General features: G+C 43.8%; 1 protein-coding gene across 2 annotated transcripts in view; it reads left to right on the top strand.

Annotated features, from left to right (window-relative positions):
• Positions 1-17,218, top strand: part of LOC102462772 (cilia- and flagella-associated protein 337-like) — a 69,530-nt gene that overhangs the window by 20,507 nt on the left and 31,805 nt on the right. For both annotated transcript variants that reach the window (XM_075929869.2, XM_089778003.1), the window contains 9 exons: positions 1,059-1,128; positions 4,057-4,297; positions 5,543-5,648; positions 10,479-10,630; positions 12,628-12,730; positions 14,392-14,498; positions 15,508-15,587; positions 15,678-15,735; positions 16,834-16,879. In XM_075929869.2, the coding sequence (XP_075785984.2) occupies positions 1,059-1,128; positions 4,057-4,297; positions 5,543-5,648; positions 10,479-10,630; positions 12,628-12,730; positions 14,392-14,498; positions 15,508-15,587; positions 15,678-15,735; positions 16,834-16,879 (963 nt within the window). The remainder of the gene's footprint in view (positions 1-1,058; positions 1,129-4,056; positions 4,298-5,542; positions 5,649-10,478; positions 10,631-12,627; positions 12,731-14,391; positions 14,499-15,507; positions 15,588-15,677; positions 15,736-16,833; positions 16,880-17,218) is intronic.

A 17,218-nucleotide genomic window follows, 5' to 3' on the forward strand; every position in this document is an offset into this window, starting at 1 on the left:
GTAATAACAAAATCAAAAAGGCTGGTCAATTGCCTATAGGTGCCTACGAGATTCTACTTGTCAGCATTCACAAAGCCGCCTAAAAACAGTGACACTGTGCACAGCCAACAAACTGCTCGAAGCCCTAGCTCAAGCCAAAGCTTCAAAATCCCTAACACAGGATTGTCAAAGTAGGCAGAGGTCACCTAGTGACCTAGCATTGGCAGGGCCTATTCCTTAGGCCTGCTTTGGAGCATGTGCAAGTCCTGATATAAAAGACAGCCAAGAGAGAATTTTTCTGTCCCCACCATCATGATAGTTAGGACATGCACCTGGAAAGTGGGAGCCTTGGGTTCAAAGTCCCGTCTCTGCCACATGTGGTGCAAAGACTTGAACGGCATTCTCCTGCATCCCAGTTGAGTGCCCTCACCATAAAGCTGGAAGGCACGGGTCAGTGTTCATATTGCACTGCCTGTTAGTACCCAGCTCAAGCTGGGGTAACTAATGCTTCAAAGAGCAGATAAAATTTGGTGATGAATCCTAGTAATGTGCCACCTGAGGCATGTTGCACGTAAGCTATGAAGGCCATTAAACTATTGACTATTCACGGTTGAAATTCCTTTCCTCCACAAAAAAGGGATGACCTGGTAATTCCAGGAGAGGGTTCATGGCTGAGAATCATGAGTGGAGGGAAACACCTAATCTGGCCCATCAATCAAGCACCTAAATACCTGTCAGGCTCTGGGCCTAATCCCTTTCCTCATACTTCACTCCTGGATAGTATAACTCAGCTCTGGCTTCTGAAGATCCCTTTCTTAGGTATCTAATGCTCCCCATTCATTGTATGGAGAGCCTAGGCACCTAGGTCACGGTTGAGAATTACCCAAGGTGGTAGGGCACCTAGGGGTCAGCCGTTGCAATGGTGATTGGAATATTGTCCAATACCTTTTTGAATATGGCCCTAAATATGTCTAGATAAAAAAGTAAAACAAGCCTTTTTTAAAAACTCATTGAAGCCTGAAAAGCATGTCAGACGTTTTACTAAAAATGTCTGTATTTTTTTCTATCATCTGTTGCAGATCAAGTATATTCATTCTATAGATTCCATTATATCCAGTTCAAATGATGATTATACTGCAGTAGTTATAGGTAAGTGAAAATGTACAAGCAGAAGAATCTTGTCACACATTGAAATAACTTCTGTGGCAAGGAAGGCTTACTCTTGAATCTCAGCATTTCTTAAGAGGAAGACTTTATGCTGATAAGTTTCATTTTCAAAGTCCATAAGGAGGTAAAAGGTTCTTGCAACTGCCCTTCTGGTTTATAGGGAAGAATCCTAGGCCATTCTGAAAGACAGATTTCCTTGCATAGCAGTGCTGCAGTTTGGTTACCTGACTCTAATGTCCTAGTCCTTTAAACTCTAGTGTTTCTTAAACTGTTGTGCTAAAATACTGCTCCATTCCCTTCCATTCTGCTTATTTAAAAAAAGAGAAAGCTGTATATAACTGTGTATGAGAATGTAAAACTATTGGTTTGTTTCAATTTGTTACAGGCATTTGACTTTGTAAGTGACCGTGATCTTTTAGTGCAATGTGGAGTGATTTAATATTACTTAGGACATTCAGGTGATTAGAAGAGCACCAATATGCCACACAGTGTAAGACTTGAAATCTGTCTCAACAAATTATTGATTAGTTTATACTATGCATGACTGAAACCACAGTTAACATTTTGTTACTGATTTTCAGTTCATACTGTATAGGACATCTCTGGGATATGATAGCACATATTTGCCTCTTTCGCTTTCAAAATTGCATTACTGTCATTATCCTTGAGAACAAAAAGCCATTTGAACTAAGAATACAAGTTACCATTTTTCATCTCCTCATTTAAAAATGGTATATAATACTTCTTTAACATATTAAACCACATGATATTTCTCAATGCCCCTTATATATAGAACAAATCACTGTGCTGTTTGCTTCCTAAATGATGGTGGAGAGAGAAGAGACAAAGAATGATTTGTTATGAGGGAGAAATTGAAGTAATGAGTTATCTGCAAAATCAATTTGACTTTTTCTGAAATCAGTTAGATTGTCTTGAATGTCTACTTGTATATTAATTTAGAAAAATTAGAGATTCTGTTATATTTCTCCACAAATAAAAAGCAAGGCAAGTATTTTTCAGTCATGATTGTTTTAATCTGAAATCAGAATAAACAGTTGACAAAGAATGTCCAAATATGAAGTCTTAGAGAGAAAGAAATCATAATCACAAGAAATCATAATGACTCTTTTACATTCTACAGCTGAACTGAAACTCAAAATAACTTGTAACTCAGTTTTCCTGTAACAGATAAAAAGATGTCTCTATCCCCTACAAAACAGTCTGGTGAGAGAACATAACACGGACACCTTAGACTTTTCTTGCCAGAAGGATCACCTTGCAGGATTGAAGTTAAATTATCTATCCAAAAGCAGTATTATGAGACTCAAATTAGATAATGTTTGTAAAGTGCTTTGAACATGAAAAGAGCTGTAAATGTTTATTCTGTATTTTTACTTCAACATTCAAGCAAACTCAAAGAGAAGCTATTTACTTTCACTTCACTTGGCAGATAGAGAGGACTGCAGATTTCTCACAGCATTTTTTTACACCCCCCCTCAAAAGTCACAGTACATTTAATAAAAGCTAAGGGATTAAGGGGGAAAATGGAGTGTAACGTCATGGATGTGCTATATAAAGTGGGAGCATGTGATGGGACATCTGCCCTGCACTGGCCCATTAAGTGTTAAAACCCAGCCCTGGAAAAGGGCTGGAGCAGTGGAACCAGCAGCTGAGTTGAAGAGCGACAATTAGGGCCCAGCTGGGGCTGTATAATAAGAGGTCCTGGAGGGAGCAAAGATAGACTCATTCTTTCTTGCTCCAGCTGTAAAGCAGAAGGGACCTAGCTGCCAGGGAAGCTAGAGGCTTCCTGACTAGAGAAATGCACACAGAGCAGGGGAAGCTTGGCCAGGGAATCTCCCAGGCTACAGGGCCTGAAGCTTGCCTTGAGGGTACTGCAGGGAGGAGGTCAGGGTAGGCAAAGGCAGCAGGTCCACAACTGCTTGCCAATGATGAGTGGCCATTTCAGACTGCAGTTTGCCCCTGGGGCAGGGGTTAGATGATGACTGGAGTAGGCCACTGAAGCAAGGTGGACGTTGGGGGTTCCTTGGGAGGGAGAGAACCCCAAAATGTGGCACTGCAGTAGTGCAGTACCCAGAGGGAAGGGCAGTGCAGTCTGGGGGGGGGGGGGACATGGGCACTAATCCAAGGTGGTGGAGCCATGAAAAGGTAACAGCAGGTGAGATGCTAGACTGAAGGGGGCACTTCAGCACTGAAGAGCTAATTCCCAAGTGACCAGAAGGAGGTCCCATGGCTGTGAGTTGTCATGTTACAGGGAACCATGCCAGGGAGGAGGTTGTGTCTTGCCCCGGCGGGGCGGGAGAGGTGAGGCTGCAGAGGAAGCCACCTCACAGCAGAAGTTTCTGTTCTGCAGGTCTGGTCCCAGTTCCTTGAACCAAATACTGTATTGCAACCTAGGTCACAGTGCTGCTCAGGTTTGGCCCTTTGTCCTGAGAGAGGGATAGCAGGGCCAAACCTAGGTGGGGCTGCAGTCTTCTGCACCAGGTCATGCCCCACCGAAAGGGGAGCCACAGCCAGCCCACAGGGTAGTAGCTTCTGCTGTGTGGTGAGTTTATATTTTTGCCACTTGACAGTCCAGTAGGTAAATAGAAATGTTTTTTTTTTTAAAAAAACATTTGACTTTTAAATGGTACATTAACGCTCTCTGTATGCACTTCACTGAACAGCTTTGGATCTTCAGCCTCGCAACACACTCCAATACTGCAAGCACTTACACCCCTGCTTAACTTTATCTATGTGAGTATCCCCATTGACCTCAATGGGACATCTTACATGGGTAAAGTTAAGTGTTTGTACCTTTGCAGGAATGGGCTCTTGACATTTTCTTTTAATGTAATTGGGGGGGAAAAAAGCATGTTGTTTATTTTTCTCATTCCAATTTTTCGGGCACAGGCTGTGTCAGTGGAACTAAAGATGTGCAGCATCGTCTGAAGATTCTGATGGACTCGAAAAGTGTTCCAACCAGGTGCTCTCTGCCAGCTGGGTCTTCTCCTCCAAGGCGCTTTAACTGTGATGAATCCCAGTTCAAAGTGCCCAGAGGGGTCAAGGCCTTTGACTTCTGTAAAGAAAGTAATATTCTTGTGACTGGTGGTTTGGACCGGAATATTCGTCTATGGAATCCTTATGTCCCTGGGTAGGTGGCTGAAGGGTTTAACAGTGTCAGTCAGTTTTCATGTATTTGTTTATTGTAGCACTAACAATGTATTTTTAAGATAATCAAGACAAGCTGATCCCTGTTCCCAGGAGCTAGAACTAAAAGCTACATTCACTTTGAATTGAAAATATGGTATTATGCAAAGACTGCAAGTGCAGTGCTGCTGTAAAAGTAACTGCAAAATTGGCTTATGGTTCTACATGTATAATCTTTCAGGCTCCAATCTTTAAAAGACTTGGACATGTGTTTAACAAGACAACCCATGTAATTATAGGCCTGTCAGAAATTCCAGCCCAAGTAAGGGGATGGCTGATATGGGACTTGATTAATAAAGGAGAGTGAGTAATGCAGATCAACATATATTTGTAGGGAAAAAGATATTGTCAAATTAACTCAATATTTTATTTGAGACTACTAGTTTGGTTGATAAAGTTAGACTTCTGTAAGACATTTCAATTTTGCACAACATTTTTATTAAACTAGAACAATACAATAGGGATGTTAGCACTTAGTCGTGTAAACAATTAACCAATAAGTCTAGGCTTATCAGTTCATCCAAACCACAATACTCACCACCCCCCTTGTTGCCTGATAGAAGCTGCTCTGTGGGAGAGGGGAGGCGGAAATCAGTCTACAGAGGGAGCTGATTTTTAAACTGGCTCCCCTCGTGGACCAGCTCTGCTTGCAACCCTTGGAGCAGCCTTCTCCCTTCCCTTGCCCCTGCAGCACTGGGTGGGGCAGGAGGCTCCCCAGGAGCAGAGACTCCTGTCTACTCCCCCCCCCCCCCCATACACATTGCTGCAGCAGAAGCAGCAGTGCAAGGGAGGAGGAGCTGCATGTAACTGTGAAGGTTAACCAATGAGCTTAGGCTCATGTACATGTTTACACTTTCACATCCCTAATTCCTAGCTCTGCTCCTTCTCCTGTGTGGTCTTGGATACTTCTGTGTGTCCATTTCCTCACTTGTGAAATGGAACTAATAAAGCTTACCAATCTTGCCTGTGTATTGTGAGGATTAAATCATTAGTGTTAGGTGATGAATATCTACAAATAAATTGTAATTTTCCCATAATATTAAATTCAAGGTAAAAAATAAGGGCTTGTTCATCATGAACAAATATTTTAAAAAACTGTCACACAAGAGGGTAATTAACACCATGAGACTTCAGGAAAATTTTCACAATTCAAGAGTTAAATCTACTTACAAGTATTTTGTTTTACTAGATGGGCTATTGGCTTACTGCGTGGACATACTTCCCCAATTGGCTTCCTGTGTATAGCTGATGGCAACACAAAGCTCTTCTCCGTCTCTATGGACAGCACAGTCATGGTGAGTAGTTGTGTTCTCAGTAAGTTGCAGAGTTTTCAGAAGCCAGTGTGGACACCTAGGCATGTCAAGCAGAAATTCATGAGGTGCAGGTTTCATCTCCCCTTGTTTCGTTCATTTCCTCGAGCCTTAACAGCATCACTTCTCTGTTGGTAAAATCCAGTCAGAAACAACTGGTTCACATAAATACCAACGGGCTAGATCAGCAGTTCTCAAACCTTAGCTACCCAAAACCCTCTGTTTTGATTAATAAAATTTTTGGGACCCTTTGCTCCACTCCCTTACCCTATTGCCCCCCCCCCCTCCTCTGTTGCTCACTTCCCCCAAGTTGGAACAGGAGTTTGCTGTGTGGGAGGAGGTTGTGGGTTCTAACCTGAGGTACAAGCTTTCTGATAGAGAGGCAGCAGTGTGGAGGATTAGGGGGGCAAATGGAAGCTGGTACACATGGGAAGCTAGCATTCAAGCTGACTCCCCACGCAGCCATCTGGCCTCTTGCCCCGTTCCCGAACACAGCTGCCTCACTATGGGTATGTCTACACTACCCCGCTAGTTCGAACTAGCGGGGTAATGTAGGCATAACGCACTAGCAAATGAAGCCCGGGATTTGAATTTCCTGGGCTTCATTTGCATAAGCGGGGAGCCGCCATTTTTAAAACCCCGCTGGTTCGAACCCCGTGCAGCGCGGCTACACGGGGTACGAACTAGGTAGTTCGAACTAGGCTTCCTAGTTCGAACTACCATTACTCCTCGTGAAATGAGGAGTAACAGTAGTTCGTGCCCTGTGTAGCCGTGCTGCACGGGGTTCGAACCAGCAGGGTTTTAAAAATGGCAGCTCCCCGCTTATGCAAATGAAGCCCGGGAAATTCAAATCCCGGGCTTCATTTGCAAGTGCGGTATGCCTACATTACCCCGCTAGTTCGAACTAGCGGGGTAGTGTAGACATACCCTATCAGAGGCAGCGGCCTGGGGAAGTAGGTGGGAGCCAGTATGTACAAGGAGCCAGCTTTTAAGCTGGCTCTCTGCACATGCCGGCTCTGCAGAGCTGCCTGCTCCCCATTGCTGCCTCCCACAGAAGCAGTGGGGGGGAGGCAGGCAGGAGCCAGTGTTTGTGGGGAGCCAGCATGAGCAGGGTATCAGAGGCAGCAGCGTGGGGAGAGCAGGAGGGAGCTAGTGTGCGTGGGAAGCTGGTTCTCAAGCCCACTCCCCATGCGTGTTGGCTCTGCAGAGCCACCATTGATAACCTACAACCAAGCAAGTATCCTCACCACTGGACTAGAAAGTTGGATAGGTGAAGCGGCTACTTGGAGGAACAAGCTCTCCAGCCTACTCATACTTTACCCCTAATGCCCCCAGTTCTGTTCTCCTCTGTATCTCTCTCTTTATCCAAATCCCTGAACCCAAGTGTACCAAACGAAACTTGGGGGAAAAACACTTTTCTAAAATGTCTTGCACAGAAAACGGAGCATGTTTTCCACTGCATACTAGATTGTGATGACTAGACATGTAGAAGGCACCTACTTAAAAGCACTAAATTTTGGATGGGGGGGAAAAATGTCATTCACAGGTTTTTTGATATACCTTGAAGTTTTTCAGATTTATTTGCAACAGCTTTGTGGTAAGGGCTAGTTAATTGTCCCGCTGAATATAACATTATATATTATGGAATACATGATGCAGCTCTTCTGTTTTACATTTCCTTCATCAGTATTTTTAAGCTGATTTTATATTTTAAATATACTCTTAAGCCTGCATAAGTAAACATTCCAGGTTACTACATATTTAAACTCGCTGAAAAAAATGCATATATTTTAAATTGGAGTGGTTTAGTGTGTTTTAGAAAAGGGGAACATGAACTTATTTTTTGTGATTCTCACAAGAAAACATATTAATGAAATTTCACTATATATTTGTTAAAATGTTTCCAAAGATTTGAAACATAACAAAAGATTTTATTAATTAAGGGTTCTCTTAAAACTAGTTCATCAAATAATCAGAAGTAAAAGGGAAACAGTCTTTCCTGCACAGAATTATGTGCCAAGCATGCTGTTGGGTGAAGGTAGGGCTGGGGGAGGCACACCACTCAGCCCTGTACCCAACCACCCCCCAGCACCACAGGAAGTTGGGGCGGCATGTGGCCTCAGCCTCCCGGTTCCCGCACAAAGGGATGGTAGGCACTGAGGGCAGCAACACTCTTCTCCCAGTATGCCTACAATAGGTGTTCTGGATGTGGGTGAGGCCATGCTTGGCGATTTGGAAAAGCTGTGCTTTCCCCTGCCTAAGATACCCAGTGCCAAGGCAATAAAGACTGATGCAACCCACACACTCTCAGTTCATAATAATGTACAAGATGATGATGTTGGTGACATTTATAGTGAATACTTTTACATTTCACTTATTTAGATTTTGGTTTATTCCAATGTTGCAGTGATGCTTTGAGGTCAAAGAAATCCAACTTTATGTCCTGAAATAGAAATGTGGATACGATGTAGAATGTAGAAATGTAGAAACAATGACACCACCTACATGTTAAAATGACTAGTTTAAAATATTTGCAATTGTTAGTTAATTACTCTAAGGGCTCACTTAGCATCACTTTACTGCTCCATATCATACCTCATCTTAATGTAGACATAATTTCTCAAATGATGTGTGTGTGGAGAAGCTACACTAAGTCAACCAAATCAGTGATGTTTGTTCCTCACCTATCATCACCCTGGTTAAGTAGTAGTTGAAGACTCTTCAACACCTTTTAACATTGAACCCTAAATACTTAATATAGGAAGGTGCTCAGCTGGTGAGAGGAAAAATATCTGCAGTATAATGTCCTGTATTGGTTCTAGATTACCCAGTACCTGGGTTCCTTCCACCTTAGTATTTTTTTTTTTTTAGTCTTATTCCTTGGTTTGATGGTTGAATTGCAATTGTCTGCCTCACGTGGTTTTGATTATACAGAGTATGCCCCAATTCTGCTCTTGAATTCTCTGGAATTATGCAGTAGAAACTGAGAGAGAATGTTAGCGCTACTATTCAAGGCTGATGTTTTCACTTGATATATTCATATCCCTCTCTTCCAGTCCTCACAGACTGCGAGCATTTGAGAAGTTTTATTTTTTAAGGTAGTGTACTCATCACCCTTGGTTCAGGGTGCGATACTGCAAAGGACCCTCACTTGTAGCATCGGCTGACAGTCTGCCTCTGACCAAGTCTTCGGTGGTCTAGTCCACTGGCCAAGTCACAACATTCCGTGTCCTTTGGGGGTAACAAAGGGTCTTACTGAAGGTTTAAGCTAAACATCCAAATAATTCTTTGGCTCCTGGGGTTGCATTGACGTGTTCTTTCAGGGCCTCTTCCACAGGAGCCTAATATACTCCTGCAGTTAAGGTTGCATCCCTCTTCCTTAGAAGCTGGTAGGGGAAACTCAGCCCCTTTCTCTACTCTGGGTTCTAGCTGTATTAAGCAACTGAATCTGCTTCTTCAGACATGCTGCTGCTTCCTACTTCTCACCCTCTTTTTGCTGCTTCCCTACAGCCATTACTTAACACTGCCTCCCTTTGGTACTCAGGCCTCTGGCTTCTTGCTTCTCTGATGAACTAATACATATTTCACCCCTCTCAGGTGCTATTAAAATGCTGTTACTTACCCTACATCAAGGCCTAACTTGCTCCTGCAGAATTCTTCTTTTGTTAGTTCTTTTCTTGGCAATCGTTCCCTCACTGCCTCCCTCCCCCACGGATTTTGTCAGCTTCCCCTAGCACTTACAAGGAACCTGGAGATCCCTATATCAGGGTGCCTGTCCAGAGGATCCTGACCCGCTTCCCAATGCATTTTCCTATCTCCTCAGCAGCCTTGTTTCCCCCTGAATTCACCTCTCTGCTTGCAGTCTTCTTCCAACTCCTTCACAGCTGCTTTGGCCACTTAATAACTAGTGCCATCAGCTAGAGGCAAGCAGCTAGTCACAAGCAAAGCTGAATCTAGTTGGCTTTAAAGGGCTAGCTAGTTTGTGACATTTCTGTAAAAGAATGAAAAAATGTTATTTCCTACTTCTCTGCACACCGTCTGCTAAACAGCCTCTAGATGGTAATAACTATCTGTCACTTCCAAGCTAGCTTAGTTGTGAACCAGCAACACAGAGGTGAGAGTCTTCATAGCTCATTATCACTACTCAGAACCATCTAATCAGTTCCTCTCCCCCATGCCCAATGAACCTTCACTTCTGTCACCCTAATGTCCCCATTCAGGCCTGCCAACCCCTGGGGCAAAGAGGGTAGTTGCTTTGGGGCCTGGCGATTCAAAAGGGCCTGGGCTCACAGCCTCCACTGCTGCCAGAGCCCTTTAATTTGCCACTGGAGTCCAACATGGCATGCTCCAGAGCCCCAAGCGGTGCTGAGAGCTGGCTGCCCTAGCTCTGCCCCTTCCACACAAGACCCTATCCCTTCCAAGAGTCCTGTCTCCTCCTCCTCCTCTGCCCTCACCCAGGGGCCCATCAGTTCTGTCAGCCCCCCTACCTGTCTAGTTAGGAAATTCTAAGCTACGTCCATACAGCTTTAGTGGGGCAGCGCCCAGTGTAGCCATGGCACTTGTGTAGAACAGAGCTTATGTTAATACGTTACCATCTCAAGATACACTGGTGAAAGTTGCATGTCTGCAGTAAGGGTGTGAGCTGCTGTCACCACACTGATGCAGTTAATGAGATTCATACTGGTGTAACTCGAAATTCGCATGATTTTTATATTTACATCTAACTGATCATTGCACACGGGAGTTTGGTTTTTCATGTAGACCTAGAAGTGGCTAAGATAGGAATACTAACCCCTCTCTTCCTGTCTCTGAAAGGTGTGGGACATTGAAGACCAGTCTTGCCTCCTCAGCGTGATTCCCAAGGCCAGTCAGATCAGAGGAGAGATGGCAGTTTGTTACTTCTCAAATGAGCTGAGAGCTCTCTACCTTGCAGCAGATTGCCTTGTTCTCCTACACTTCCAAAAGAAGTAGGTTACCACCCTGCCATCATAGGAATTCAGTGACATTGAAAAGTGGCAAATTCAACATTGATAAAAAGAAACTCTCTTTCATACACGGCATAATTAGATTGTGGAGCTCATTGCCAAAAATGTGTCAAGATTCAAAAATGGATTAATGTGTATTTAGATAACAAGAATACCCAGAGTTGTTATAATTGTTGCTAAAAGGTTTAGGAAAGGCTATAAAACCTCATGCTGCAGGGCTTACGTCAGTCTCTTACTAGTAGGATTTAGGATGATGCCTTCATGGATGACAGACTATCACACATCGACATACTGAGAGTATCTTGCACCTTCCTCTGAAGCATCTGGTGCTTGCCACTGTCTGAAACAGGATCCTGGACAATATGGGCCTTGGGGTCTGATCCAGTATGGCAGTTCCTTGACTTTGGACCATTATGAGCCAGAGAATATAGGAAGAGCTGCCTCTGTGCTATAGAATAGCCTATCACACTAACATGCTGCAAGGATGAGCTGAGAGGACGGGAGCAGACTCATGCTGCAGTTGTTCTCCTACATGCGGCAGCTCCTTCTACATTATTGGCATGGTTCTTGATTTTCATTAGAAAATCAGAATGGTCTTGCAGTGTTTACTGAATCTCTGAACTTTTATATGCAGGAGAAACCGCTACATGCTGGAACAGCTTCCATTGACTTTGCCTGGAATAGTGGGTGCTCAGCCCATCAGGCCATTAGAGATTAACTTTAGGGAGACTTTAAATTGCATGCACTTTTTAAATTAATTCCTTTTGCTACCGGAGGCGATATTAATGGCGTCATACTGTAGCTGTAACTGGTGAGCTCTTCTGCTGGCCATATTCTTTTTCACAGCACCAGAATATACTGCAATGGGTGATGTTCATTTATAGTGCCATATGCTTGTATTATGATAAAAAATACAGAGGCAGGCAGTATCCTGACATCATCATTTAGGCCGGGGTAGCAGAGAGCAAGCACAAGGGCCTGGGTGCCATGTAAGTCTTGGTTGAGCAATGTTTTGCCACTCAGTAATTTTTTTAAAGTAGAAAAGAGTGCTTCCATGGAGTCTTTAAGATGAAAATAATTATTGGGATAGGTCTTAATAACTGACCTATTTAGATCCCTTGGTAAGATGGGATCATTTGAACCTCATGCATTCTAATGCAGCCCAATACAAGGTCATGCACCTACGAACAAAAAATGTAGGTGAGTCTAGTGGTAGCCGGGCCAGGGTGTCAGCAGCCTGGTAGTGGTAGCGGGGCCATGGTAGGGGGCAGGGGCAGCCTGGCAACCCAGGTGGGAATGGAGCAGCCCGTGCATGGCATTCCAGTAGCAGGGCTATGCCACGGTAGTCTGATCAGGGCTGCGTGCCAGCCCGGCAGCAGGGGCAGAGCCAGAGAGGGACAACCTGGCTGGCAGTAAGGCCGGGTCACAACAGCCCAGCAGAGAAAACCCATCAGGGGCCATGGCAGCGGAGCTGGGACCACAGCAATTCAGAGGGCCCGGGGCAGGCCGGCAGCCCAATCGGGACTATATGTCGGCTGGCAACAGGAGAGGTCCAACCTGTACTTGAAATCTTTAAATATAGGCTGGATCGCTTTCCCAAGAATTTATTCTAGGCCAAACAGCAGTTATTTATTTGTTTTCAGAAATTACTGGGTGAATTCTATGATCTGTTACATAAGAGGTAGATCATCCCTTCTGATATTAAAACCCATGAATCTAAATACTTGAAAACTGGTAAAATCAGTTATGCCACCATGACACACAGAGAGATACAGTAAAGCTCTCCTCTGCCTTCCACTGTTCATGAGTGCCAAATCCGTTCTTGACTTACGAAATGACTTTAAAAATATTTGGGGGAGGAGGGGTTAAGATTTAGCAGGTGTTGGCCCATCATTTGCAAATCCCTCGTAAGCACTCAGCAAGCATGTGCGAACGTACTTCGATTCGTCTGACTTTTCTATTTTATTTCCCTTTTTCAGGGAAGACCGGATAAGTAATTCTTGTGTATCCCATAATGAGGCAATCCTCTGCTGCCAATATAATAAGCCATTCCGGCAGGTGGTTAGTTGCTCGGAAGGATCTGTAAGTATCAAGGACACCCCATGAAAGCTAGGATGAAAGCGAAGCGGGCATAGGGAGTTCATCTTGTGAAGCTTAATTTGAGAATTAAGCTTTCAAAATGAAGTTCCACTAAAATGTCATCATATATATATATATATATATGCATCTGACGAAGTGGGTCTTTGCCCACGAAAGCTTATGCTCCTACACTTCAGTTAGTCTATAAGGTGCCACAGGACTCCTCGTCGCTTTTGCAGATTCAGACTAACACGGCTACCCCTCTGATACTATATATATATATAGTAGCCCAATGTCTTTGACTGTAATGCTGTAACATTTTCTGTTGCCTCTGGGCAGCGCTGTTGCCTCTGAGCGGCGTATATTATCATCATATGTATAAAAGCCCAATGTCTGTGGCTCAGTAACTCCGTAACGCTGAGACTCTAACTCTGTAACGTTTTCTGTTGCCTCTGAGCGGTGCTGTTGCCTCTGTAACATCCTTTGCCTCCTGCTGTGGCTCTCAGCTGACTTCTGCGCCCCTCAGTCGAGCAACCCTGTGGGAGCAAGCAGCGCAAATGGCCATTTGGGCTCCGCAGTCCCCATGCAGAGAGAGAGATGCAGGAGGAGGAGGAGAAGAGAAACAGAGTGGGAGGGGGAGAAGAGAGAGAGAGAGAGATGAAGAAAGAGGCAGGAGGCAGAGGAGAGCTGAGACAGAGCGGGGGGGATGCAGTAGGAAAAGGAGAGAGACGGAGCGAGAGACCAGAGGCTCAGGAGAAAAGACCGAGATAGAAAGGAAATAGGATGTGGAGGAGAGACCTGAAAATCCTGTCTTATGGCGGGCTAATTGGCTAGTGTATACAATATTATACATATTTCAGTATTGCCATTTTTGAATAGTATGTGAATTATAATATCAGTCTACAAGACAATTAACTTTTACTTAGTTAAAAGCAAAGAATTGTTAATAATTTAGTCACTTAGACTCCAATCAGGCAATCCTTAAATGGGCAAAACATTCATTAAGCTTAAGAGTTTTGCCTGCTTCAGTACTATGGGATCTTATTGAGCATGTGTTAGTATTAAACTTCCTGCTACCAAAGGCTCAGTCAATACGGAGTACTTTTTATACCCAATGGGCTTATTAAACTCCTGTTGAGATGCATGGGGGATATTCATTTATTTGGAATTTTAAATACTTACCTTGTTAACTTAACTCTCTCTTTTTATCCATGGTCTGAACCAAACTCTTAAGCCAATAGGTACAATGGAAGTTTTGTTGAGCACCTACATACTCACATTTCATGCTTGCCTTTGTTGCCTAGCCCATGTGCCCTAACCCTGTTAGAGGGGGAACCCTCACTGAGTGAGAGGGGATCTGTTCAGTGTTTAACTACTTTGCTGAGACTGTTCATAAAGAAATGATGCTTGCTGAGCCCTTCCCCCTAGTAAGGGTTTGATCTTGCTGCCTTCACCTCTAGTTGCTGCTGCCCCCGTGAATAAAAGACCACTTAGCCCATTCAGATATGCTTCAGATATTTCAGTCGTAATTTGTCAGTAGTACTCTTTTTTTTCCTATTGATTCTGTGTTTACCAATTTTTTTTAAAGAGTGAGTACCATAAGAAATGCCAACATGTCTTCAGTGTTAGATCATCCATTGCTTTTTGTTTCTGTTTCCTTTCAGGCTATGAAAGTGTGGGATCTTCAGAATGGGCAACTGGTTACTGAAGTCTATGGAGCTCATGGAGATGCTGCTGTGATCTGTATGGCCTTAGACACCAGTGGCAAGAGGTATATACAGATGTCCCCCACTTTTGGGAAGCACACAGTTGATAAAGCTACTACTGTAACATAAACCGTGGAGTTTGTTGTCTTTCCTGTCCTCCTGTTTCATCATTCCAGAGTTATTCCTTCTCCTATCTGCAGTGGACCAAACTTTGCTGTACTTAATGTTTGCCCTCCACTATTATTTCTCTTCAGTGGAGTTCCAGACCCAGAACTGAAAGAGCAATTTCATCTTAAATAATTATTCTCGCAATCTGCTGATACATGGGCAATACAGAGTGCATCCTGTGCACACTCTTTCACTAGTTGGATCCAGCAGCATCCTGTCAGACCATGGATATTGCTGGACTAGAGAGTCCTGTATTTCGGAGGTTCAACCTTCAGCATAACCTTTTAAATGGTTAACCGATAAGCCTGGGCTTGCAGTTAGGTTCAAGAGCTCTCAGCACCCTAGTTGTTCCAGCATCCTTGGTCCTGACTCAGCTGCCTGCACCTAGATTGCCCCACACAAAACTCTCTCATCCCATACCTGGATTTCCCCCCTCCCAACTAAGCCCCTCTACACTTGGGTCCGAGCCAGCCTGTGCACCTCTGGCTTTGGGGGAAGGCCCAGACTTTGTGGTGTTTCATGGTTATGTATAGCCTCACTACTGATTGCAAAATTTCCCAGGACACAGATTTTTAAAGCTTTCTACACAGAGTTTTTCTTTTTGCAGAACTTGTACGCTGTTGGTGCAGAATTCCCTCAGGAGTAATAGGCTCTCTGTTTGAGTATACGGTCAAGATCCTGAATGAGGTTCTACAGCCTGTGCTGCTATGGCTTCACTAGTATTCTTATTCAAGCACACTACATCAAAGCTTGCTCTGATATGTCTGCCAGTGCTGCAGTCACACCTCTGAGTGTAGATTTCGGAGGCACTTCATACAAAACACTGCCCCATATTTTTGGAAGCACTTTTTTTTTGTATCTTCTCATCTGAGCAGTAACAGTTACTGTGAAATCTTTTGTCCCTAGATTGATCACTGGAGGCAGAGATGGAAGCCTGAAAACGTGGGATTGTAGCACCATGCGTTCTATACACACCCTTAAGCAAGGTAGTGGCGTAACCGCCAGCTTCTCTGCTTGTTAGATATTTTCTATGGAACAATATGAAGAGCTGTGTTCTGATTTGCTCCCCTTTTTAGCAGCCACTTCGAGTGATGAAGTCACCGCCTGCACATATGCTGATATTTACAGCAACAGGTACAACTGCAGCGGGATGCCGGGGAAATCAATTGTTTCATGCTCCTTGTGGAAATAAGTTGTTTTCTGGTGGGTTTTTCATAGACATTGTTATTCATTTGTAACAACTGGCTAATGAGTATGGGATGAAATGTGACTGTGCCCATACTCATTAGCCAGTTGTTACAAATGAATAATTAAAATCACAAACTACAGCATGCCAAAAGCACAATCTTACTAGCTGTCTGAACTTCCCAGGCAAGTGAAGCATGTGGCCTTCTGCCTCGTGTCTCACAGCATGCCTAATGCGTGCCAGCATCCAGAATAGACTCATAGAAGATTAGGGTTGGACGAGACCTCGGGATGTCATCTAGTCCCCCTGCCCCCTTCTCAAAGCAGGACCCATCACAACTAAATCATCCCAGCCAGCTCTTTGTCAAGCTAGGCATTAAAATCTTAAGATTCCCCCATCTCTCTAGCCAACCCATTCCAGTGCTTCACCACCTTCCTAATGAATAATTTTTTCTAATATCCTGCATAGACATGCACACCCCTTCTGCAACTTGAGATCATTGCTCCTTGATCTGTCATCTGCCACCACTGAGAATCTTTGGAAACAACCACCCCCCTTTCAGGTCATTTAAGAAATCTTCCCTCATTCTTTTCTTCTATAGACAAGTAAGAAGTCATGTGTCCCATAGCACCATTACTTGTATGATGTTGCTTATACAAGTGTTTATATTTGACACACAAACCTTTTGTAAGCACGACTAACTCTTTTTGTGCCAAGATTCATAAGGCTATTTGAAATTTATAAGGGGAGCAAGTGTTGCACCTTGTTCTAAGCTCTACTTGGTTCAAAAAGGAGACTTATTTTTAAATAAGCTTAAGGTTGGCCTAGATGATAGGCCTATCGTATGCAAAATGTTGACAATCAGTGTTACAATGCAAAAAACGTTCAGAAGCCTTTCTCCTTCCTCCCTCGCAGCTATAAAAGGGAAAGCAGTTTAGAACCTGTGTACTAATAGCCATCCATAAATTCAAGTCAAACACTGTTTTATTTCTTCCTTTAACACATGCTAAATAATGTTGGGGTTTTGTTTTTGTTTTTTTGAAAAGGTACATCATTTCTGTTGGTTGGAACAGGAAGATCAATATTTTCCCTGTAAGTAAAGAGTGTCTTATCTTTTAAGTTGACCTAAATTGACTTGGAATCATTATGAGAGGAATTTAGGTCCCTATGATGCCATTCTGAATTGCTTTTCAGTAATAAATTGCTCTAAGATTTATAAGCCAGCACACTGCCCTGGGGTTGCTCAGGTCTGTACAGAGGGGCTCAGAGCTGGGCTTTTAGGATGTGGGGGACTCAGGGTGGGAGACGGGTGTGTGTGTGCTGAACTCAAGGTTAGGGATAAGGAGGGGTTCAGGGTAGGGGATGGGGGCATGAGTCAAGGTAAGAGGTTGGGTGTGGGGGGTGTTTAGGGCAGGGAGTGAGAGGAGGATG

The sequence above is a fragment of the Pelodiscus sinensis genome, chromosome 4 (genome assembly GCF_052426305.1).
Source record: "Pelodiscus sinensis isolate ZL-2025 chromosome 4, ASM5242630v1, whole genome shotgun sequence".
Classification (NCBI taxonomy): Eukaryota; Metazoa; Chordata; order Testudines; family Trionychidae; genus Pelodiscus; species Pelodiscus sinensis.